At 52.7% G+C, this 23867-nt stretch overlaps 1 protein-coding gene across 6 annotated transcripts in view; it reads left to right on the top strand.

The window, feature by feature from the left end:
- The window catches only part of PBX3 (PBX homeobox 3), a 107804-nt gene extending 99842 nt beyond the window's left edge, over positions 1-7962 (top strand). For 3 of the 6 annotated variants that reach the window (XM_064727441.1, XM_064727440.1, XM_064727442.1), the window contains 2 exons: positions 424-513; positions 3177-7962. In XM_064727441.1, the coding sequence (XP_064583511.1) occupies positions 424-513; positions 3177-3269 (183 nt within the window). In that variant the 3' untranslated portion in view covers positions 3270-7962. The remainder of the gene's footprint in view (positions 1-423; positions 514-3176) is intronic. The other 3 variants (XM_064727439.1, XM_064727438.1, XM_064727437.1) reach the window with 1 other exon arrangement.
- The last annotated feature ends 15905 nt before the right edge of the window (positions 7963-23867 follow it).

Here is a 23867-nt window from a genome sequence, read left to right as displayed (position 1 = left end):
TCTGTATTTACTTAAATGTCAGAACGCCTCTGACTGAGCGATTACAATAGACCTCACTGCCAGTCACTGTTCCAGCCCCCTCAGAAGGGCTGGCTCCATGGTTTCTGTGCTGTGTACACACCATCATCTCCTGCACACATGCCAGCGCACACAGGCGGGTGAACATTCCCAGCATTTGCTGCAGACACTTGGGCAGGAGCTGCGGTGCTGGAAGTTGTGTTTGGTGGTGAGAGCAGCAGAGATGTATGGGCTCTACCGGGCACGGATTGGTTGAAATTCTGCCAGTCAGTCTTGATTGATAAATTTGCCTTTCATAGAAGATGCTAAACCCTTTTGGCTCACATAATTCAAAATGTTGCCTATTGTAAGTGATGATGTTTTAATAGATTTGGAATGATGAATCCTGTCTCCCCTCACTTTAAGGTGGATACCCTGCGTCATGTTATCAATCAGACGGGAGGATACAATGATGGCTTGGGAGGAAATTCACTGTACAGTCCACATAATTTAAATGTGAGTACCCGGGGGAACAGTGGTTTGGAGAGCCATAAGCGCAGTGGCAGGTAAATGCAGTCATTAATACCTGTATTAATTGCTCTTGCAAACGTGTTGTTTAATATCACATCTTTGGGGATGAACCACAGAGCAGCCCTTGGTGCAGCTGTAAGGCTTGTTAGTGTAAGAAGAGAGAAATTCCAGATCTGTGACTATGAATGGTTTGAATTTTTATTTGTTTCAGCCTTATGAGTTAAAAGGCAGCAGCCTCCGAGAGGCTCCCGTGGCTCGCAGCCAGGCAGGGAGCTGTGCTGTGCTGCCTGTGCCAGCTCTGAGGGACGTTGATGCACCTTTGGCCATTTCAGGGGTGCCCATTTTTCCTGCGTGTGAGAGGCACCTTTGGCCTCGTTACTCCAAACGGCGGCGAGCAGTCAGTCTGGCTAACAGATGCCAGTAAATTGAGGGATTATGGGCTTGATGGTGATAGGTGCTAAATGTCCTCCCGCTGGCCGTAAGCGATGGGATGTGACAGTGCCCGGGCTGGGCGGGCTGTGCCCGCGGCTGCGCTCGGCGCCGGGATAAATCAATGTGGAGATGTGCTCTTCCTTCCTTGCTTCCTTGGGCTGCGAGCGGGGAAGGAGCACCCCGCGGCAGCAGCGAGCTGCACGGCACGGCTCATCCCTCATCCCTCATCCCTCATCCCCAGCTTCCTTCTCACACTTACAGCTGCAACAATTAGTGCTTTATGTATTTTTTAATGGTTCGTATTTGCTTGAGAGGTGATTTTTCTTTGTTTTCCTTCATACTCATGGACTCTAAAATTAGAGAATTCCCAGTCTAGTGACCCTCTCCCCCTCACAGGGTCTACCCCAGTGCTTCCCAACTGATGCGGATTGGGGTACGGGTGCTGAGCAGCCCCAGAAACCCACGGAGAAGGGGAACGGGGAGACCCAGGGTGAGCTGCTGCAGCCACAGGGAAGGGGAGGTTTTCCCCCCGTTTTGAGTTGCCACTTGCCATGAGAGTAAATATTAATGATTTAAAATGTGATTGAAGATGTTCAATTGTAAGGGGAAAAAAGTACCATTAAATACTCAAATCTTTTACATTTGAAATGTCAAATCTTTCTTTTTGGATTTATAAATAACTCATAATAACCCACAACAAACCATATAAAAAGCCTTTTAGTTGCATTTCTCCTTTTTCATTTAAGTGTTTTGAAATGCTTCAGAGAATTTGCGATATCCTTATCAACATGATAAAATATGAAACTGTGATTGCCTGCAGCATTTTACAGACATGAATTCCATCTTCACTGATGAGGCCTGATAAGGCGCTGTTGTATAATACAGTGCATAATCTCAAACCACCAGAGTAAGGATTAATTTATTTGAAAAAAAGAATGCTTGCTGACAACCTCTCTTCCAGCTGCCAAGCTGAGTAAAAATATTGTACATTTGTTGTTTATAAATTTGGATAAAAGAGGAATGATGTTTACTTCAGATGGAATATCTTTAGACTCATATCTGCACAAGAGTTTTTCTTTCTCTAAGTAGCTCCTTGTATCTTTACAAAATAAACCCTGCGGTGTTCCCGCAGCGAGCAGGGCCTGTGCCCGCTCGGTGTGCCCGGGCAGCGGGCATGGCGCCGGGGTGCGGCCTGCCTGCTGCGGGTCGGTGCTGCCGTTCATCTCTGCGAAGCCCAGACCGCGGGTTTGTCAGGCTGGAGCTGCGCTGTTTGCTGTTCCATCTGCAGAGGAGATAATTGCGGAGGCTGCTCTCCCCCGGTGCAGCCGCCCGGCGCTCCGTGCCGTGATGGATGGCGCGGAGCCGGGCCGGCTGTGGGGTGCGAGGGGCGGCGGCCGCGGCTCCCCCGACACACCGGCGCTGCTCCGCGCGTCCCCACGGTGTCCCCGGCCCGGAGGGCTCGGGTGGCCGAGCCCCGGGAGCACATTTCCCTGCTAACCTTTCCCTGCCAGGGCCGGGGGCAGCGGCGGCGCGGCCGGGGCCGCTCTCGCGGGCGCTGCGCTGAGGCCTCCCCGTCACTTCCACTCAGCGTCCCCCAACTCACGAGCCCCGCGCCTCCCTCTTCTTGACTGACATAAAAATATGTAGCGACAAGCTGTCTGCCACAGCCGAAATCCGATCAGACATTGATTCCAGCAATTGCCTCGATTGGCCGAGACATAAGGCAAATTTGTTCCTGCGCTGCTCGTGCTGAGGCAGGTCTGAGGCGGGCGGGCCGCAGCCGCGGCGCGGAGCGGGCCGGAGCGGGGCCGCCGCCGCTGCGGATAATTGCGGGCCCGATCGCCCTGCCCTCACCCGGAGCTGGGGGGCGTGTGCGGGGAACCGGGGGGGCAGCTCTGCCCTGGGGAGAGGCCATGCCGAACTTGGGGAAGTGAGGGGACACGCGGGGGTTAAACACGGATCGCCCCAGGCTTGTCTTCTCAGGGGAAAAGGCTGAAGCGCCGGTGAAGGGATGCTCCTCATTAAAACAGGGATGATCTCTGCAGAAATCCCACAGTCCTGGCTGCAGGCAGCATCTGGCTGAAGGGCTCCTGCTTTCCCTGCCCGTGCACAGCCCTGCAGAGTGCGGGACAATCCCTTCCCGAGCAGCCCCGCCATCGGCCGCGGTGTAATTAATATGCGCAATGGTATCAATTGACTTGTTTTTGCCTTTGCAGGCTAATGGAGGCTGGCAGGACGCAACCACTCCATCTTCTGTGACTTCCCCTACAGAAGGGCCGGGAAGTGTGCACTCGGATACCTCTAACTAATCTCCTAGCAACACTTTTTCCCTGAGCTGAGATGCCTTGATTAGCGCATTCAGAGTTGCAGGAGAAAAAGGAAAGAGTTTTTTGTAGCCAACCACCTACAGCTTTACTGTAAAACCTTGTCTTATTAGAAAACTTGGTAAATCTGTTTTTTAAAGGTATCATAATCATTTGTATTTATACTTAAAACACACAATGTTAAAAAGCACTTTATCCAATTAGGCCAAGATTTAGCATTGTTTATAGCCCTGTAACTATTTTATCATAATTTATTATCAGCAGTTTTAATGATGTTGGTCTAACAGTTGCCAATTACTTGGCCTTAAGGGTAAAAGTACAGGACAAGCTTAACCTCAGTAGCAAGAGCAGACACAAAGAACCGCCTCACCCAAATTTAATTGTGTGCATATTTCCATGGAAAGTCGACAGGAATCACAGACTTTGATTGTGTTTCATCTTTTCATATCTCTCACAGAGCTGGAATAAAAAGAGCTGTTCAGTTATTTCGGTTAACAATGGTCGTGTTTAAGAATCCTTATTCGTCACATTTTTGTTGAGATCTATTGTCTTACAAATTAGATTGGAAACCAGGAGCATCTTTTCTTGCTAAAGCCCCCCCGGAGCCCGAGCCTCCCCTCGGAATCCCGACACGGACACAGGTTGCTCTTGGGAGATGCCGACTCTTGCTGCTGGTCTCTGTGCACGCCACCACCCGGGGTTTTACAGTACGAGCTGGGTGCTACCCGCGCCTGCCAAGGGCTGGTGCCTCTGCTTGGCAGCAAACCACAAACAAAGGAAAAGGAAAGGAAAGAGCACCGTGATATGGAGTGTTGTACATAGTGTAGCAAAAGAGTATTTATACATCTCACCAATCAAACACAGCTTTATTACCTCATGCGAACTCATACAAACCAATAGACTTTCAACATGTTCTGTAGCTTAGAGTGCTCACTTACTACCTCTGAACGATACTCACGCTGTAGTTTGTCTCTTTCTTATCTTTTTGCATCTTGTAATTAACTCTTTGTTTCCCCACGAAATGTAATGTACATTGTAATCTCCTACAAATCAGGGTTGCCTTGGCAACTGCTAAAGAAGCGGAAGTGGAAACATGGGGTCTTAGGTTGGACACAAAACAGTGCAACTGTTGTAAATACTGAGAAGCATTTTGAATGTTCTTCATCTTGTTACTAATACACGCAAAAACCAACAACTAATTGTAATGCATACAGACTTCAGTATTCAGTACTGTACATCCCCCTGGATTGCAGGGGCCCTTTCTCTCTCTCTTTTGTATTGTATGCGATTCTGAAACTGATTGAGTCATGAAAATAATTTGTGGCAGTGATTCTAATGTATTAAACCGTTTCGTGTTACTTTCTAACTGGATTACACCCTGGATTGAAAAGTCTTCCTCGTGGTAGTTATATGTAGTTTCAAACATGAATAAACTTTTTGCTTTCATGATCAAACGTTGACGTAATTTCTTCCTGCTCAGTTCAAGTCAGCCTGAGGAGATGCGTCGGTCTCCAGAGGAGCGAGCTGGCATGGAGCAGGAGCTGAGCATCCCTTTATAAACACCAGCAGGTCCTTGTGCCCTCTTGCCAGGAGAGAATTGGAAATCCTGGGAGAGGCACATCCTGGGCAAAGGCTTCCACCTGCCAGCGCCTGCCTCTGCTGCTGCCCTGCTCTGCCTGGGAGCCACAAATCAAATGGAGGTAAAGGAAGGGGTCAGGCCTTTAGATGAGTTTAAAAACCATCATCATATTCACTCTTAATTACCATTTTTATTTAACATTAACTTTGGAGCTATAGCCTCAGCTAGCAAGTCTAATGCGATTATAAAAATATTTTTCTTTATTAAAAAAACTTTTTTGGAAGGACGTATATATATAAATGCTAATTTTAAGTCTTTTTAATAAAGTAAAGGTCAATAACAGGTAATAGCCTATTTACCATATCTCAAGGAAATTGACTCACAGGAAATCAAATTAACGTTAATCACTTGCAGCAAATGGTCTTTGATAAATATAACTACTCACCACTCGGGTTAGTGCAGCTAGGCAGGAGGAGGCCGAGCGCTCACCAGCACCAGCCCTGCCCGGCTGCAGCGGGGCTCGGTGAGGAGCTGCTGGGCCATCACCTTCCTTCCCCTGGGCTGTTCAAGCCTTCAGCGCTCCTTTGGGGGCTGAACAACTGTTTGCATGATTCAGTGAGCTCGTGGTTCAGCTTTTCTCGACAATTCTCGTATCAGGGTGTTTTGTAAAATACCTTTGCTCTACCACTCTCCCCCGGGCCGTGGTGACACTGCACCCCACGCTGTCACCCAGCAGTGACTGCTGCTGCTCTCTTCACAGAGCAGGTTTGGAATTGAACAGGGCTGCTTCTTCCACAGGTGGTGCATTTAAATAAACAAGTAAAGAGCCAGACGTGCTTTGCAAAGCCTTTGCTATCAGTTAACGGGAGCTGGGGCAGGTGGGGACTGTGGACTGCCGAAGACTTCTGCATGCTGAGGACAAAGCACCCAACAATTTGCATTTGCTAATGGAGCTCCCCAAGTCCGCACGCTCAGTGTTCGTGCTACAGCTCAGTGGAAATGGTATTTTGTATTTTAAATGTAAAGTGTGTCAGCGAAGGCGTAGTAGGCAGCGTAATGAACACTCAGACGTCCCTCATCTTGATCACATCTCTGCTGGCCACAGGCAAGGACCTGTCACACACTGAGGAGGTTCATAGGAAGGCCATCAACAACCTTTGGGCCGCCCTTGCGTGCCCCACGCCCGCTGGGCATCATTAGCTGCTGCTTTGCAGCATTAAGGCTTTGGGTCCCTTTGAATTACAAGTGCAATTTGGCTTTTCCTTACGTTGGAGAGCAGCCACGTGGTTCCATGGCAAATAATAAACATCTTATCCTTGAGGCCTGATCACGCATCAGGGAGGTTTACTGCCAGCACCAGTACTAGGATCAAGCTGCTGATGGTGTATTGTGTTTCACCCAGCAGCTACGCTCTGAAGGAGCCTCGCAGGAGCCGTGGCTCTCACCAGGGGAGGAGACCCTCAGCCCTCCCACCCCGCCAGCTCAGCAGCACCATCCTGACTCCCTGCGCCCACGTTTGAGCTTTGGGCACACGAGAACCCTGCAGCAGGAGCCCACCAGCCATGGGAGGTGCCAGCCCTAGACCCTGTGTGGAGCACAGCAGGACCAAAAGGAGGATCTGCAGCAGGTGCCAGGAATCGCCATCCCCTGTGCTCAGCGCTGACCTGACTAAGGCATCCGTCACTGGGACAGGCACCAGGGTGTCTGGAGGAGAGACCCACACTGCTCCCTGGCAGGGCCCCACAGCCACTTGTGGGCCCAGCCCCAGCCCCGTCTGACCTGCTGTGCCGTGGGGACCGTGGGGACCATGGGGACCATGGGGACCATGGCACCGCCACTGCTCCAGGGTGTCCTGCAGGAGGAGGGAGCCTTGAGAAGCTGGGGAGACACAGTGCCTCTGGTTTGTGACCTGCCGAGCCGTGGGAGCAGCCCCACAGCCTCAGAGCCCCGAGAGCAGCAAACCTTCCTCTGACAGCTGATGGTGGAGAGGTGGCAAGCTCCCGCTGTGCCCGGCTGTGCCCGCTGTGCCCAGCTGTGCCCGCTGTGCCCTGTGTGTCCGGGCTTGCAGGGATCCTGAGCTCAGGAGGGGAAGAGCCGGGGAGACCTTGGGGCATGGCAGGATCTGTGCCCCACGGGCCTGGGTCAGTGGGGACAGCTCTGCTGGCTTGGCCCCACGTGTGTGAGGCTGAGTGGCACCGTGTGATCCTGCAGCAGTGTCCTGCCCACACGTGAGCCGAGGTGCAGTGCCACTGCCAGCGTCTGTGCCATGCACTTCCAATGTGATAAAAGTAACTGTGAGTAACTGAAGATGTTTCCAGTTTGTGTTAATAAAATACATCTTTTTTAAAGAATGGAATTCTTCAAAGATTGGCAAATTTTATTTTATTTCATTAGCTTTAATGTCACTGCCATATGGACTGTGAAGAAAAGTGAACCATTAGATCAGAGGGACTGAGTTATCAGTGTGACACAGAAAGCTCTGATACAATTGTTAAGGATAAGCCCTGGAGTGATTTATTGCCTGCATTGTATTAGTCACAGAGGAGTTATGATATGCTCCCCATTCCTGTATCATATTAGGATTTTATTAGTCTAATATGACATGGTAATATAATATATGATTAGAATACCCATCCAGTGATCCTTTCCTTGGTTGCAGGGGCTGGAGAAGGTTTTGTGTGCATCAGATGCTGGGCCATCATGCCCAGGGAGGATGGGGCATATCTGGGATGGCACAGTAGCTGAACCAGTCTCCAGGCCTTCCCAGGTGGGACATGGAGCCCTTCACCTTCTGTGGGCACCCCGGGGCACCTGTCTGCCACTGAATTTGATTCCTGTGAATTACAGAGCCACTGGCTCCCTCCTGCAGCTGGGACAGTGGAAGGACAGAGCTGGCATTACCATCCTTGCTGAGCCACGGGTCTGGGCTGTACCTGGGAAAGCGTCCCTGCCCTGGAGCACCGGCCCGGCAGTGCCAGTGCTCCTGCAGTGCCAGTGCTCCTGCAGTGCCAGTGCTCCTGCAGTGCCAGGGCTCCTGCAGTGCCAGGGCTCCTGCAGTGCCAGGGCTCCTGCAGTGCCAGGGCTCCTGCAGTGCCAGTGCTCCTGTAGTGCCAGTGCCAGTGTCTCCTGCATGCCAGGCTCCGCAGCCAGGCTCCTGCAGTGCCAGGGCTCCTGCAGTGCCAGTGCTCCTGCAGTGCCAGGGCTCCTGCAGTGCCAGTGCTCCTGCAGTGCCAGGGCTCCTGCAGTGCCAGTGCTCCTGCAGTGCCAGGGCTCCTGCAGTGCCAGGGCTCCTGTAATGCCAGTGCTCCTGCAGTGCCAGCGCTCCTGCAGTGCCAGGCTCCTGCAGCGCCAGCAGAGCCCGGGGCTCAGCACGGAGCGCTTTGCCGGCTCTGGGCCCCGGAGAGCCCGGCAGGGCCCGGAGCAGGGCCTGTCCCCGGCTCCGCTCGGCCCCGGCCGCGGTGGCTGCCTCGGGGCCCGGTGGCTGTGCCCGCTGCTCCCTCCCCTGTCCCGTCCTTCCCCTGCCCTCTGGGAACCCAGCTTACCCAACAAATCCTGGAGACAAACTTCTCTTCAAAGTTCCCCTGTCGCCGGGCCCGCTGCGGCGGGAGCACTCGAGCAGACGCTGTTTGTAGCCCCGTTCTTGCCTCCAGCAGCAGCAGCAGCAGAAGCTCGAGCGTGTCAGAGCGCTACTAGGTGCTAAATCCCAAAATCTATATCAAAGCCTATTTGATCATCTTCCTGTCATTGATATAATAAAAAGGATTAATTTATTGGAGACTGCCAAAACCCTCATGTGGCAACGAATTTAAGGATCGTGTTTACACAGGCTAATTAAACCCAATTACTTTCATTCCTCTCCGCGGTGCCAAGGCGGGTGCTGAGGGGTGCCCAGAGCCCCTGGGCGAGCCCCTGCTGCCGGGCTGGGTGGGGACCCAGGGCTGTCCCCGATGGGCGCATCTCCGGGCCAGGGACCCCGGGGGAAGGGACCTTCCTCCTCTTCCTCCTCTTCCTCCTCTTCCTCCTCCTGCTCCTCCTGCTCCTGCTCGTCCCGCAGTCCCGCACGCTGGCTCGCTGGGGATGGCACCTCGGAGCGGGCAGGGTGGCACACGGCCGCCCCTGGCTCTGGGAGAGCAGCCGGGCCGTTGCCCATGCTGCGAGATCACCTATTAACGCCTGCGATTCGTATAGTAAAAGGTTGCATTTTTTGTGGCAAAATTCAGCATAAAGAGCACGCGTCATTAAGTATGGAAATCCAGAATTTTATTAGCAATCTGCTAGATCTGAACTGACGCCAATTAAACAAAAAAGATATCATTTATAAAAAGGCAGAGTTCAAGTTGTATTAAATATGAAATGCAATTTTCTGCTGGTTGTGATTTATTACCATTGGTACATTGTTCAAAGAAGCATGTTATATTTCAATAGAGAAATATTGTTTATTCATTAATATTTTAAAACTTGCTTATTGCTGTGTATGACTCTCCTGCAGAATGAAACTTATGATTTAAAACATGAATTAATAAACACATTTGAAAGTGTTAGACAATATCATAACTGCTCATTTTTCATTTTACTGAGAGCATATTAAACTTTTATAATTCTGTACTATTATTTTCCAAATAAAGGTATGGGCTCTAAATTGCTAATTTCAGGTACAGATGAGAGAAAGCAATAACAGATGTTGGGAATCAGTCACTATGTCCTGCTAATACAGCTCAATACTTTTGTTCTCACATTATTCACAAATCTCCTGTTCAGCACCACGGCCCCCTCAGGGAGTCTGGGGTGCCCCGAATGCTCTCCGGGTGGGACAGGAGGGTTCCAGGGACCAGCCTGAGAGAACAGAGCAGTTCCAGGTGTGCAGGGCCAGGGAGGATGGGGAGGGTTCCAGGTACGCTGGAGCCGCGGGGCTGCGTCGGGCTCTGAGCACCAGGAAACGTTTGATAGAGGCTGACATCCTAAATGAGGCCGAAAATATTTTATACAAAATGTGATAAAGCAGTAATGATCCCAGAGGCCTCGGGTTATCTTGGTGATTACCTGCACCCACCACTTGAATCAGCAGCATTAAGGGGTCCAGACCCGATACGCAGATCCCTCGGAACTCATTAGTCCTGAGTACTTTATATAGACTCACCTCTCAGCTGCTTGATTCAAACGAACCTTTTTTGTATCTTAAAATCTCTGCTGCCACAGCCTTGCTGTATTACCATAACAATAACCAGTATTTCAATTTTAAGAACTCATTTTTCCTCAAATAGAAAGTGCCAATCAATTTAAGGAGCAGGAGAGGCACGCTGGAGCCCAGGCAGGGCACGTGCGCCGGGGCCTCGCCCTCCTGCTCCAGCCCATGCTGGGTGGGAAGCACCTTCCTGCTCTGCCCTTTCCCTCCTCAGCCTCTGCTCCTGGCTCTGCAGCTCGTGCTGGATGCAGGGGATTCACCTCTGGACCGTGACTCTTTGGGGAGAAGGAATGGAAGGGGATGGGGAGCCGACCTTGGGAAAGCTTGCCCAGCCTGGCGGGGGCTTTGCTGCCCCTCTGGCTCCAGTCAGGGGTAGGGGCTATGGGACGGCTCTGGGACAGCCCAGAGCAGGGGTTTGGGGCTATGGGGGGGCTCCAGGACACCCCAAAGCAGGGGATGGGGCCAGGCAGCGCCGGTGTCTCTCCCTCATCTGATCCATGGTGGGGCTCGTGCCAGGCTGGCCCTCACACCTGACAGCTAATGGCAATTAACTATTCACCTCTTCATTGGGCCAAGCAAATCCGCAGAACTTATTACTCCAAGCCACTCAATTAATTAAAGCTCAGTGCTTAATCAAGTTCCAGTGGTCATAAACAGGGCACAGGGATTTCTCTCTCCTGAGCACCACGCTCAGAGCTTACACAAAACAGTGTGCAGTGTCTGGCACTCCCTGTGGGATTCCTCATCAAATCAGCCCCCACTGGTCCCCGGGCAGCCTCCTGGGAGCTGGTTCCTCTCGGTGGGCTCTGTGCTGGGCTCCAGGCTGGGGCCTGGTCCTGCCACGTCCAGGGCAGCGTTGGGAGGGGTGGAGGTGCTTCTGGACACTGGGGGTGCAGGGCTGAAGTGTCTGCGCCACCCCGAGAGCCCCCAGCGACCCCAGGTCCTCCCTGGAGGGGGCACAGAGGGGCCTTCATTGGAAACCCATCTTCCCCCACCTTGGCTGGACAAAGAGCCGCACCAGAACCTGCTCTGGGCGCAATGTCTGTGGGCAGGAAGGCTGGGAATGTCTGTGGGCAGGAAGGCTGGGCACCACGGGAGCTGAGCTGGTGGGCCCTGGGAAGGGATGCAGCATGGAACTGCAGGCGCCCAGCAGAACAAAGCCTTTCCAATGGCACTGCCCATGTGCATCTGAGACTCTCCAGCCCATCCATAACCTGGAAGGAGATGCTGTCCAGCCACATGGGCAGCAGATTCAATTAGGTTTCTCTCTCCCAGAACGTGGCACGAGAAGCAATCTCTCTTTTTTGAAGAATGTAATAACAGAGTGCAATGGAAATGCATTGAAGAGACTCCAAGAACAGGATCCCTGCCTTAAATCTTGAAAGCAGTCAAGAAAAATATGTTGTTTACCTGAATTTGTTTTTCATAAGGTCTCCCAGAGGATTAATAAACTAACCTTTCGTCTGTGAACACCTGGTCCTACACGCCATCAATAACCCGCTGCACCCTCCGCACCAACGCGCACGCAGGGGCAGAGGGAGATGCAGGAGCCTCCACAGGAGTCCCCAAAACGCCCGTGACAGAGGGGACACCCCGGGCTCTGCCTGTCCCCAGGCCCTCTGGCTGCACACACAGAGCTGGGCCATGTCCCAGAGGTGGCCCTGAATGTCAGGCTGGGCTGCCCAGCTGGAGCAGGGCTGTCCTGCAGGACCCGTGCCATGGTGGGGATGCCCTGGGGTCTGCGCTCTGGGGTCTGGGCTCTGGGGGTGGGCAGGGAGCAGGTGCCCTGCCAGCAGCACCCTCCCCGAGCGGGGCTCGAGCCCAGCATCCCTTAATTGATTGATCGGCTCGGACTGTCAGCGCTTACACAGATAATTCAATTTATAAAATCCTATTAAGTAGTGAAAGATTTTTTGATTGTTGAATTGTTTCCTATGTTATGCAAGCCATTTTGGTTCCTCTCACTTGGAAATCCGCTTCCCATTTGTGAGAGCTGGCTGTGGAGCCATTCCCCTCTGCTGGCTGGTGCTCGGGTGCTCTGAGGGTGAATGAGCATGGGGCAAAGGAGATGCCCCAAGCTCGTGGCCTGGCAGTGTCCCACAACATCCCAGTGTCCTGTGGTGTCCCAGTGTCCCATCACACCCCAGTGTCCCATCGCACCTGAGTGTCCCATCACACCTGAGTGTCCCATCGCACCCCAGTGTCCCATCACACCCCAGTGTGCCACAACATCCCAGTGTCCTGTGGTGTCCCAGTGTCCCATCACACCCCAGTGTCCCATCGCACCCCAGTGTCCCATCACACCCCTGTGTCCTGTGATGTCCCAGTGTCCCATCGCACCCCAGTGTCCCATCACACCCAGTGTCCCATCGCACCCCAGTGTCCCATCGCACCCCAGTGTCCTGTGGTGTCCCAGTGTCCCATCACACCTGAGTGTCCCATCACACCCCAGTGTCCCATCACACCCCAGTGTCCCATCACACCCCAGTGTCCCATCGCACCCCAGTGTCCCATCACACCCCAGTGTCCCATAACATCCCAGTGTCCTGTGATGTCCCAGTGTCCCATCACACCCCAGTGTCCCATTGCACCCCAGTGTCCTGTGGTGTCCCAGTGTCCTGTGGTGTCCCAGTGTCCCATCACACCCCAGTGTCCCATCACACCCCAGTGTCCCATCGCACCCCAGTGTCCCGCAGTGCCCTGCTATGTGGGATCCTCCCTGTCACTCTCCTGCAGCTCTCACCCAGGGCCCAGGCAGGGCTCTGGCAGCAGCCTCCCCTGGCAGCCCAAACCATCCCTCTGTCCCCGTGCCAGAGCAGCACCAGGGCCCGGGGGCTGCTTTGGGGGTGCCACCCCTGTGCCCCCCACCCTGCTGACCCCAAACGCAGAGCGGGCACAGGCAGGGGGATCTGGGGCTGCCACGTGGCAGCTGAAGTTTGGTTCCCGTTTCCAGCTCTTTGTTTCCATCCCCCACCCCCACCCTGATGCAAACTCCCCTCTCCGGTTTGTTTCCATAGAAATCCTCAGCTGTAAATCCTTAAGTAACTTTTTTTTTTTTTATTTATAGTGTGCTATTAATGTCCTTTCAAGCCGAGGACTCCAGGAAATGAAATAATAGAAAAGGCACCACTTTGAAATGCATCCAGGCATTTATTGTTAGTAAGTGAAAAAGTAACATGAGCATTTAAAGAAAATATTGGCAGATAAATTGGGTTTTAAAGAAAATATAATTGGATATAATTTCTGCTTCATTCAGTTAAATATTTATTGTTTTATTGACTTATTTTCTTTTATTTATAATAAGAACCTTAAGCTGAAATTTAATTTTCTTGATATAAATATACGTTTTCATAGAAAATTTGGCATTTAAAAATGTTATCTCAGACATTAATGGCTTTGATAAAAGCATGCGGCTTGTGCAAGGGTTTGGTTTAGATATTTCCAACCTCAGTAAATATGAAGTAGTCTCTATAATCATCATTATCATAACAATTACTATTATTCTAATTAATGGGTAAGCCTAATGGCAATGCATCCACATGGAAAATCAGTGCTTGCTGCATATTTGAGTTCTTCCCACCGTTTTTGCTGAGATCTGCAGAATTTGAGCTCCTCGGAGGAGCCCTGCCCTGGGCAGGGGCAGCTGAGTTCCCGCCCCGTTGGGGTGCTGGGGTGGGAGCAGAGAGCCGGTTTTAGCAGCAGACAGACAGACAAACAGATGGACAGACAGACAGATGGACAGACAGACAGAACCGGCAGCACCGTCGGGGGCAGACGCTTTCCACTGAAGGGATCAGCCACCAGGACGCGTCACCGGGAGGCTGCAGTGCCACTGCTGCCAGCGGGACTCGTTCCCAGGCCGTCACCTGCCCGCCCTGCCCACCTGGCCCAGGTGAGCTCCTGGCAGGCACAGTTCCAGGGCAGGTGAGCTCCAGGGCAGGTGAGCTCCAGGCAGGCACAGTTCCAGGGCAGGTGAGCTCCAGGCAGGTGAGCTCCAGGCAGGTGAGCTCCAGGCGGGTGCTCAGGCAGTGAGCCCCCAGGGGCTCAAGGATGAACTCCAGGCAGGAGTCAGGCAGGTGAGCTCCAGGCAGGTGAGCTCAGGCAGTCACAGTTCCAGGGGCAGGTGTCAGCAGTCCGAGGGCAGGTGAGCTCCAGGGCAGCTGACTCCAGGCAAGCAGCAGTTCCAGGCAGGTGAGCTCAGGCAGTCACAGTTCCAGGCAGGTGAGCTCCAGGCAGGTGGAGGGCAGCAGTGCCTGTGCCACATGCCCGGCCCAGGGCAGGGCTGTTTCCATGGCAGCAGGTTTTCCAGAACATTCTCCACCCCCCTGATGGGCTCCCCTGGCACAGGAGCACCGGTGCCACTGGAGCTGCCACGCTGGCACCGCCTGTTCCCGGGATGGGCTCTGCAGTGGCAGGAGGATTTGCTGGTTCTCAGCGTGTTTGGGACCCTCCTGCATGGGCTGTGCTTGTCCTGAGGCCCCCAAAAGTGGAAGGCAGAGCTGGAGCCCCCTCCCCTGCCCTCCTGACCCCTCTGAAGGGACAGCCAGGCCCTGTGCAGTGGGGGGACCTTCCCCAGGTGTCCCAGAGGAGCACTTGGTCTCAAGGACAGAGAACAGCCCAGCTCGTAACAGGGACGCAGCTAAACCACCTGCAGATGGGAATGGTGCTTGGATTCAAACCAGTGCTACAGAGGTGAAAGGCTCTGGGTTCATTACCAGCCCCTGGAGTCACCCTGTCCCCCTGAAATATGTCATGCACACTTCAAACCTTTCCATTTTTATGGGCAGGTTTAACTGCGGCACAGAGCAGCTTATATCAACAGTGAAAAAATGTCCGGCAAGAAAAGGCCTGAAATGGTAAATATTTAACAGGTCCTTTCTGTCCTCTCCTTCTATGTATTAAAATAATTAGTTTAACAAAGAGGGCTCTGTTCCCCTGTGTCTGAGCACGACGTGTCTGGTGCAGCAGTGCAGCTGTAATTCAGTCTCGGTTCTGCTGGCATTTACACTCGCTGCTCCACGCCGCTCTCCCGTTCACGGTGTCAGCAGAACATCTTGATTGAATTACAGCTCTGGATTCGGTTAGGAGCCAGGGGTTATTCCAGATGTAGTTGAGTTGTAGGTATCTGTCTGTGCTTGTTTGGGGAGATAGACCCTCAGGAACATCAGGAGGCCAGATGTGGGCTGGCACTCCTGGTCCTGGAGCCCTGGCACGGATGGAACCCGGGCACGGATGGAGCCCTGGTGTGGATAGAGCCCTGGCACGGGCAGAGCTCTGGCACGGACGGAGCCCTGGCACAGCTGCCTTGTGCCCTGCCTGCAGCAGCTCTGGGCTCCTGCCCCTGCCCTCACGGTGCCCAGTGCCCACAGCCTCGGGCACGGGGGTCCCCTCTGGTCCTTCTCGTTGTGAGAAGGGAAGGAAATCCCGTCCTGCAGCAGCGCTGGCACGTGTTGCCAGAGATGTCCTGAGAAAGAGACGCATCAGTTCAGCTCATCCTGGATTCCCCTGGAGCTCCAAGCAGGCTCTGGCAAACAGGATGGGAGGGATGGGGCGTTGGGAGGCTCTGGGTGTGCCGGTCCCTGGGGACATTGCTGACCACGGTGCCCAGGAGGGGACAGGGCTCTCGGTGCCACCGCTGAGGACGGCGGGTTTGCCCCATGTGTGGCACTTTTGCTCGAGCTGCCGGTCTGTCTGTGCCCCTGGCCATGGCAGCAGTTTGGAAGGGGCATCACTGCCCGGGACAGAGGAGGACGTGCCCAGGGATGTCCCATGGCCACATCCTGCCTTTGTCCACAGCCTCGGGCAGCCGCAGCCAGGCCCTTCCCCTAATTTGTCTTGTTAATCAGAGACAGCGCTCTGATCAGTCATGGTGAGAGCTGGAATAATTGCAGACTCAAAATAGCACCGATTTCAATCTTTCAGATGATAATCTCTTGGAAATGCTCGCAGTGGGAGAGGGTTCCTGGCAAACCTCTTCCTGGGAATGCCATGAGGAGGAGAGGGCAGGCGGGTGAGGCAAGCTGGCATTCCCAGCCGGGCTGGGGGCCCCCAAACCGCACCCACAGAGACCCAGACCCAGACACACAGCCCATAGGGACAGGCACACAGCCCTGAGCTGCCCAGGGTGGCTCTCAGGAGCTCTGTGCCCCAGCAGATGCCAAGGGCAGCGGGTCTGGGGCTCCTGGCTCCCTCTGTGCCAGCTCTGCTGTGGGCACTGCCAGCCTGGCCAGCCCTGCCTCCAGAGCAGCCTCCTCTCCCATCCGCAGTGCCAACAGCTCCAGCAGGATCTATATCTTTCCATAGGCAGTTTGTTTCATCACAGTAACATAATAATGTGCTGAGAAGAGCTCATAGTTGTGAATTAATGTTTAAAAGCTCTCACTTTTGGGTTGTTGAAATGAATGTTAATTTGACAAATGGCAGCCATTGGGATCCAGGCGGCATTAACATGGAAATCAGAGTTAACCTCCAGCGGGGCAGGCGCAAGGTGAGAGGAGCAGCCGCTGCAGTTCCTCACCTGATGCTCGCACTGTAAATACTGCCAGTGCCCCAGCTATTTATAGAACTAATTTAAAGGCTAGTTCAGGGAAATCTGAATGACATCTCCTTAAGAGAGGCAATCGTGGGGTATCTTGGAATATGTCAGGCAGCTCTCTTGCTTTCTCTCTCAAAAATACTCATATGTCCACTAAATCAATTTGCTTTTCCCTTGTAACTGCATTTGCAGGGCCATTCTTTTCCATTTTCTGTCACTGTCACACGCTAATTCATGTCACTCTGCTGTGCAGGAGGGCCAGTGCCAGCCCCTCTGTGTGTCACCAGCACCGATTCCCTGTCCCTCTGGACTGATCCTGGGCTGGATGGGGCTGGGGGGGTTTCACTGGGGCTGGGGGCTCTCACTGGGGCTGGGGGGCTCTCACCAGGGCCGGGGGTCACACCCCGGGGTGCTGCTCTGCTCCTCTGGGTCTGGATGTGAACCTTTGCAGCAGCAAAGTGCTCCTCCATGGCCAGTGCATCTCCAGGTTATCTTTTGTGGGGATCCTAAGGATTTCCATTATTTGGTATTTGTTATTTACCTTGTTTTCCTTCAGTTTTCACTTAGGAGAAAGGGTGAGAATTTTCAAATGGACAAAAGAATGCAAAATGCCAAAGCTTTATGTCCTGGGAGCAATTAGAGCAGAAAATCCAGGGGAAAAAATTCTGAGCTCAGGGCAGTGACTCTTGCATGAAGGGAGATCTCCCAACACTCCGTACCTGAGTGACCCTGTGCAGGTGCATTTGAGCTGCTGAGGAGCTGACCATGGGCACAGGGCTCTGTCCGAGCTGACCATGGGCACAGGGCTCTGTCCTGTCTGAGCTGACCATGGGCACAGGGCTCTGTCCGAGCTGACCATGGGCACAGGGCTCTGTCCGAGCTGACCATGGGCACAGGGCTCTGTCCGAGCTGACCATGGGCACAGGGCTCTGTCCTGTCAGAGCTGACCGTGGGCACAGGGCTCTGTCCGAGCTGACCATGGGCACAGGGCTCCAGCAGCCACTGACCCTTCCAGGAGGGACATTTAATGTGGCCCTGACCAAACAAGGAGAGCAGTCATCTCCTCCTCTGGGTTCCTCAGATGGTGTTTTTAAAAGCGAGGTGGAGAGGAGGCTGCAGACCAGAGGATTCCAACCCAAACCCTGCAGCTTTGGTCTTGCAAATTATTTAATGTTTTGGAATGTTCCTTACATCTCCAGACATAAATATTCAGCCTTGCAGCTGAGAAACTTCTTTCCAAGTTGATTTTATCAGGTTCAAGTACAAATTTTCGGTTAAAAACCTTCTTTCCTTGACTCTTAATTGTTCCTGGCCAACAAATGGAAAAGAGGAAAAGGGAGTGAATTACATGACCTGTCTCTTTTTGTTTATTAAGAACTTCTTTCCAGTGTCTGATTCTTACGGAAATATGGTTTCAATTTTCTCTTTGAATTGTGGATCAAGAAATGTTGCCAATACATATTTTTCTCTGTCAAAATTTCATTTAATCTTGGGTCTGTAGATATCTTGAGAGCCACGTCTCCTCGCTGGGTTATCACTGCGTGCACCTCTTGTCATGTTAGTTTTCCATTGGAATCCCGTTTGTTCTGGAAAGGCACCATAATTTAGGGAGCCACCAGCATTCCTGGGCTCAGGCTGTCGTTCCAGGTGCAGCTGCAGCTCCTGTGCTGCTGGGGCTGTGCTGCAGCTCCCAGGCTCTGCAGCTCCCAGCGCTTCTCTGGCTCTGGGAATGATGCCCCCCATCACAGTTAGCTCTGGTCGTTCCAGGCCTTGAAAGGATTAACTTTCACCATCTAAATGAGAAGGAAGAAATGCCCCACAGCCTCTCTCCACCCCCTGAAAAGAGTTTTTTCTGATGGAACTGGAATGCTGGAAATAATCCAGAGGAATTCAGAAAATGAACCTGTCAGAAGAATATTTTAACAAAGCCCCTTTTTCAGCCGTGGTATCAACAGCTCCAGTCCTCCTCTGGCAGAGGAAAAGAGGAAAAGGGAGTGAAAGGCAGAGCCAGGAGGGGCTGGAGCTGCAGCACTCTGGGGGTCCTGGGGGGCTGCAGCCCCTGCTGCTGCCAGAGCACCCACGGAAGGCTGGAGCAGGGTGGTGACCAGGCAAGGGCTGGACTCGATGGTCTTGGAGGTCTCTTCCAACCTTTATGATTCTGTGATTCTGTGATTCTGTGATTCTGTGGTTCTGTGATTCTCTGATTCTGTGATTCTGTGATTCTTTGGTTCTGTGATTCTGTGATTCTGTGATTCTGTGATTCTGTGGTTTTCTGATTCTGTGATTCTGTGATTCTCTGATTCTGTGATTCTGTGATTCTTTGGTTCTGTGATTCTGTGATTCTCTCATTCTCTGATTCTGTGATTCTGTGATTCTGTGATTCTGTGATTCTGTGATTCTGTGATTCTGTGATTCTGTGATTCTGTGATTCTGTGATTCTCTGATTCTGTGATTCTCTGATTCTGTGATTCTGTGATTCTGTGATTCTCTGATTCTGTGATTCTGTAATTCTGTGATTCTGTGATTCTGTGATTCTGTGATTCTGTGATTCTGTGATTCTCTGATTCTTTGATTCTGTGATTCTGTGATTCTGTGATTCTGTGATTCTCTGATTCTGTGATTCTGTGATTCTGTGATTCTGTGATTCTGTGATTCTGTGATTCTGTGATTCTTTGGTTCTGTGATTCTGTGATTCTGTGATTCTCTCATTCTCTGATTCTGTGATTCTGTGATTCTGTGATTCTGTGATTCTGTGATTCTGTGATTCTGTGATTCCGTGATTCTGTGATTCTGTGTGGAGCGTGGGGACACAGCTGGTTCCCCCAGAGCCACGTCTCAGGCCGGTGAGCTGCTCTGGGTGGGTGCAAGAGCCTCCACTGTGCTGCTCCCTCCAGCATTTCCTCACCTCTGCCTGGCCAGCCCTGTGCCACGGATTAAAGGGGAGCATCTTGAAGGAGGCTTTAATCAAAAGTTGGAGGTTGCAGGCAGCATGTCACAGTTCCTCATCAGGTTGCCATTATAATGCTCTGTAATTGGGAAGACATTAATATTGACAGTGTTGTGAAGAATGTCCTGCTTCTCCCTGCATGTGTGGATTTGATAGAGTTGAATAATGTAGCAGATATGATGGATTAGAAAAACTCCCCAGCTAAGGTCCCTAATTATAGAATTTTACCTGCCCAATTAAGGTGGAGTACTTGAGAGAAAACTAGACACCAACTCTCTCCAGGCACCTGCATGCTCTGGGAAGCCTGAGCAGCTCTGACAGTGCTGGGCTGGAGAATTACTGGAGTTTTATCCTTCTTGAAGTGTTGCCTTCCTGCTGCCCATGCAGTGTGGAGCTGAAACCCACCCGGAGGCTGGGCAGCACCTGTGAATGCTGCTGGTGCACGGGCTGTGGCTGCATGGCCAAGGTGTGGGGCTGGCTGGGGATTCCAGAGCAGGATTCGGGCCAGGGTCGGTGCCCTTGGCTGTGTGTGACAAACCTGAGCCCCTGGGCTGGGTGGCTGTGCCCAGCATGGGCTGAAGCACAGGCTGTGGCTGCATGGCCAAGGTGTGGGGCGGGCTGGGGATTCCAGAGCAGGATTCGGACCAGGGTCGGTGCCCTTGGCTGTGTGTGACAGACTGAGCCCCTGGGCTGGGTGGCTGTGCCCAGCATGGGCTGGTGCACGGGCTGTGGCTGCATGGCCATGCTGTGGGGCTGGGTGGGGATTCCAGAGCAGGATTCGGACCAGGGTCAGTGCCCTTGGCTGTGTGTGACAAACCTGAGCCCCTGAGCCCCTGGGCCGTGTGGCCGTGCCTCTGTGCCCAGCATGGGCTGGAGCACGGGCTGTGGCTGCATGGCCATGCTGTGCTGCCTGGCTGGGGATTCCAGAGCAGGACCAGCCCCTGCCCAGTGCCCTTGGCTGTGTGTGACAGACTGAGCCCCTGGGCCGTGTGGCCGTGCCTCTGTGCCCAGCATGGGCTGGAGCCCTCAGCAAGGCTGCCAGAGTTGCCCTGCTCCTGGGGCACGGGGGGCTTTGGGGCTCCAGTGCAGAGCCCAAGCCACCCCAAAGTCTTGGAAAGCCAGGCCAATGGGACAGAGAATTTTAAAAAGTAAACAATAATTTGTCTGTCTGCAGCCTAAGGATGGATCCTGGTGGGTTTCCTTTAACCATCCCATAAACCGGAGCAGTGCTGGTCCCAGGGAGGCCGAAGGGTGACACTGATGGTGTCTGTGGTGGCACCTGGCACCGTGAAAGGGCAGGGGTGGTGGCACAGAGCCTGCTCAGCCCTCCCAGGAGGAGCAGCCATTGTCCCTCTGCCGAGAACATCTCAGCATCCCAACGTCCCCCTAACCCTCCGTGCAGTGGTGGGGCAATTCTGCCATGGATTCCCAAGGGGATGTTCTGCTGGGGCTCCGGAGGCTGAATGAATTCCCAAGGGGGTGTTCTGCTGGGGCTCCGATAGCCGAGGTGCGCTTTCCTCTCCGGAGCCGCTCCCGCTGCCTGCTGAGGGATGCAGACGCGCCGCTGCTGTTTTCTGTGCCCCTGCCTCCCTTTCATCTGCTCCCGTGATGAATTGGAGGGAGAACTACCCAAGCCTGTCTGCTTTGGCTTAGATCAGCTTTTCTTCTCATTATAATTTAAGTCTTTAAGGGTCTTCAGCGGGAGCCTGTAAAAGTCAGATCGCTCACTGCTGGTGACGCCTGTGCTCCATGGCCACTCGGGCCGTGATTCATGCGGGGCCGCCTCTTTGTGCCGCAGAACAATGGCTCTGTGCCGCGCCCGCACGCCAAGGGTTAACCGCGAAACCCTGCAGGAGCCGAAAACTATGGATTGAGCAAAATCTCCCTGTCAGCTCTCTGTGATTTTGCTGAGAGCACTTGGACATGCTGGCATTGGATTTACAAATTGAAAATCATTAATAATTCTAACCAGGCTGTGATAAATCTGAGATCAGTCTCGATGAACCTGGACACCATTTCATAAATCAAAAAGATTACTTAGGAATTTTTTAAAATCTGACGTCAAAATGTCATGGTTACTAATGGTTTTTGTAGATCTCTTACAGTGATATATCATTTATCTACGCTACATCTAAAATGTGACACCAGGGCAGAAATGTGATGTCTTTAATATCATGAATACATTTTATCCCATAATAAAGGTATTAACAACTTCTTGCTGTGAATTGTACTTGAAGTTCTGTGCCTGATTTAGTGCTATTGTTATATTAACTGGTTTTCCCCCAAATGTGTGCAGACAAACTGTTGCTGACTTTGTGTGCTGAAGCAGAGCAGGGGGTGGCTGGGTCCTGTCCCCACGTCCCCTGTCCCCAGGGAGCACAGGGGAGCAAATGCCAGAGCCACGATGGAGCCAGCACAGCCCACAGCACAGGGGTCAGTTCATTCTGCTGCTTACAGAATTTCATCACTCCTTTTAGACACACCAGCCTGAGAAAAGTTTACAAGACTTATGGAATAAAGCCCCAGCAAATGACCTTTGAAGCACTCCTTTAACTGGTAAATGAAGGTAATGCTGTGAAATACCCCTGAAGGAGAAGGCAAGGTGCAAACCAAGGGGAGGAGCTGCTCTGGCTGTGGAACCGAGCCCAGGTTATTCAGCACAGCTGTTTGGGTGCTCTCCTCTCTGAAGGGTGGCTTTGTGCTCGGGGATGGCTTTGTGTCTCATGCCACACGTTGTGCCAGCTCCAGCTGCGGGGCACAGCCCAAAGCTTGGGCTGCTGGAGGGAATGGCAGCTGAGGGGCAGCTCCAAAGCCATCCTGAGCACACCAGGACCTGCTCTGGCACCTCACAGGGCACTGAAACATCAACACTCAGTGTTCAAAGGAGAGAACACACACCTGAACCTGCTCTGGCACCTCACAGGGCACTGAAACATCAATGCTCAGTGTTCAAAGGGGAACACACACCAGGACCTGCTCTGGCACCTCACAGGGCACTGAAACATCAGCACTCAGTGTCCAAAGGGGAACACACACCAGGACCTGCTCTGGCACCTCACAGGGCACTGAAACATCAGCACTCAGTGTCCAAAGGAGGCCTGGCCAGCCCTGAGGCCTCGTGTCCCATTTTGGATCAGCCCTTTCAGCGCTCCCATCTCTCAGTGCGGGTGTGCACAGGATCCATCTCCTGGGCTGGCTCTGCTCCTGGCTGCGTTGCCTCTCACAAGGAATTTCAGGGCTTTGGCACAGGAAACACACATGCCAGGGACGCTGTGGCACAGCACAATGCAGCTTCCTGCAAAGGATTCTTGTAATATAAATGACTTTCGCGGATTCTGCTATAAAATGTAACATGGCTTTGGTGCATCCTTTTTAAAAATGAATGGCTCAGCTGTTAAAATGGAAAGCATTGTTCCCATCTCCTCCCATGGAGCTGGGAACGTGCTGCAGGAGCACAGCCCTGGCACTGCTCTGGCGGGGCTCAGGAGCTATCAGAGCCCAACAGGGAGTGCAGGAATTTAGAGCGAAGCTTTATGGGGAGAGATTACATTCAGAGGTGAACAAATGGTGCTACCAAGTCTATGCAAAGCAAGTGACAAAATGTAAAAATCCTCCCTGCATTTTGAAGGAAAATATATCTTTCTTTCCAAGTGGTTCCCATGAAAAATAGGCTTTTTTATTTCCTTTTTTCATGCTAGGAAATTAATATTTGCCTTTCAAAAAGATTTGGTGAAGGTTTGCGTGAAGGTCATTAGCAATCTCGCTGGGGAATAAAGAAGGGAGTGATTGAGATCTGCATGGGCTTGGGACTCATTTGTGGCTTTGCTTTACACATAACATTTTTATTAAGAAAATAATACTTTGGGGCTGGTAATTGTGTTGCCAGCTGGGCCGGGGAGGGGAGAGGAGGAAAGCAGAGCACTGAAACCTACTATTTATGTCCCTGCTAGGTACAATTCCAGGCAGGTACAGGTGTGGTAAATCTCCTTGAGCTGTCCCCAAAGTCACCCTGAAGTGCTGCAACTCTTCTGGCGTTGAGCTCGCTGCTCAGGGCTGCAGGGACGTGGCAGGGGCCGGGTGGCACCGAGGGTGGCACCGAGGGTGGCACAGGGTGGCATTGATGGTAGAACAGGATGGCACAGGATGGCACAGGGTGGCATCGATGGTAGAACAGGATGGCACAGGGTGGCACAGGGTGGCACAGGGTGGCACCACAGCGCCCGGCAGCCAAGGTGCCAAGGTGTGCCACAGCTGGGACAGCCCCACCAGCCTCGTCCCCTGCCAGGGACAGAGTCAGGAGCCCTGGGAGCACCGGGCACCCTCTCTGCAGCCTTTGTCTG

This window comes from Zonotrichia leucophrys, chromosome 17 (assembly GCF_028769735.1).
Source record: "Zonotrichia leucophrys gambelii isolate GWCS_2022_RI chromosome 17, RI_Zleu_2.0, whole genome shotgun sequence".
NCBI lineage: Eukaryota > Metazoa > Chordata > Aves > Passeriformes > Passerellidae > Zonotrichia > Zonotrichia leucophrys.
The sequence above is the reverse complement of the archived record's forward strand: the minus strand, read 5'-3'. Positions and strand labels throughout refer to the sequence as shown.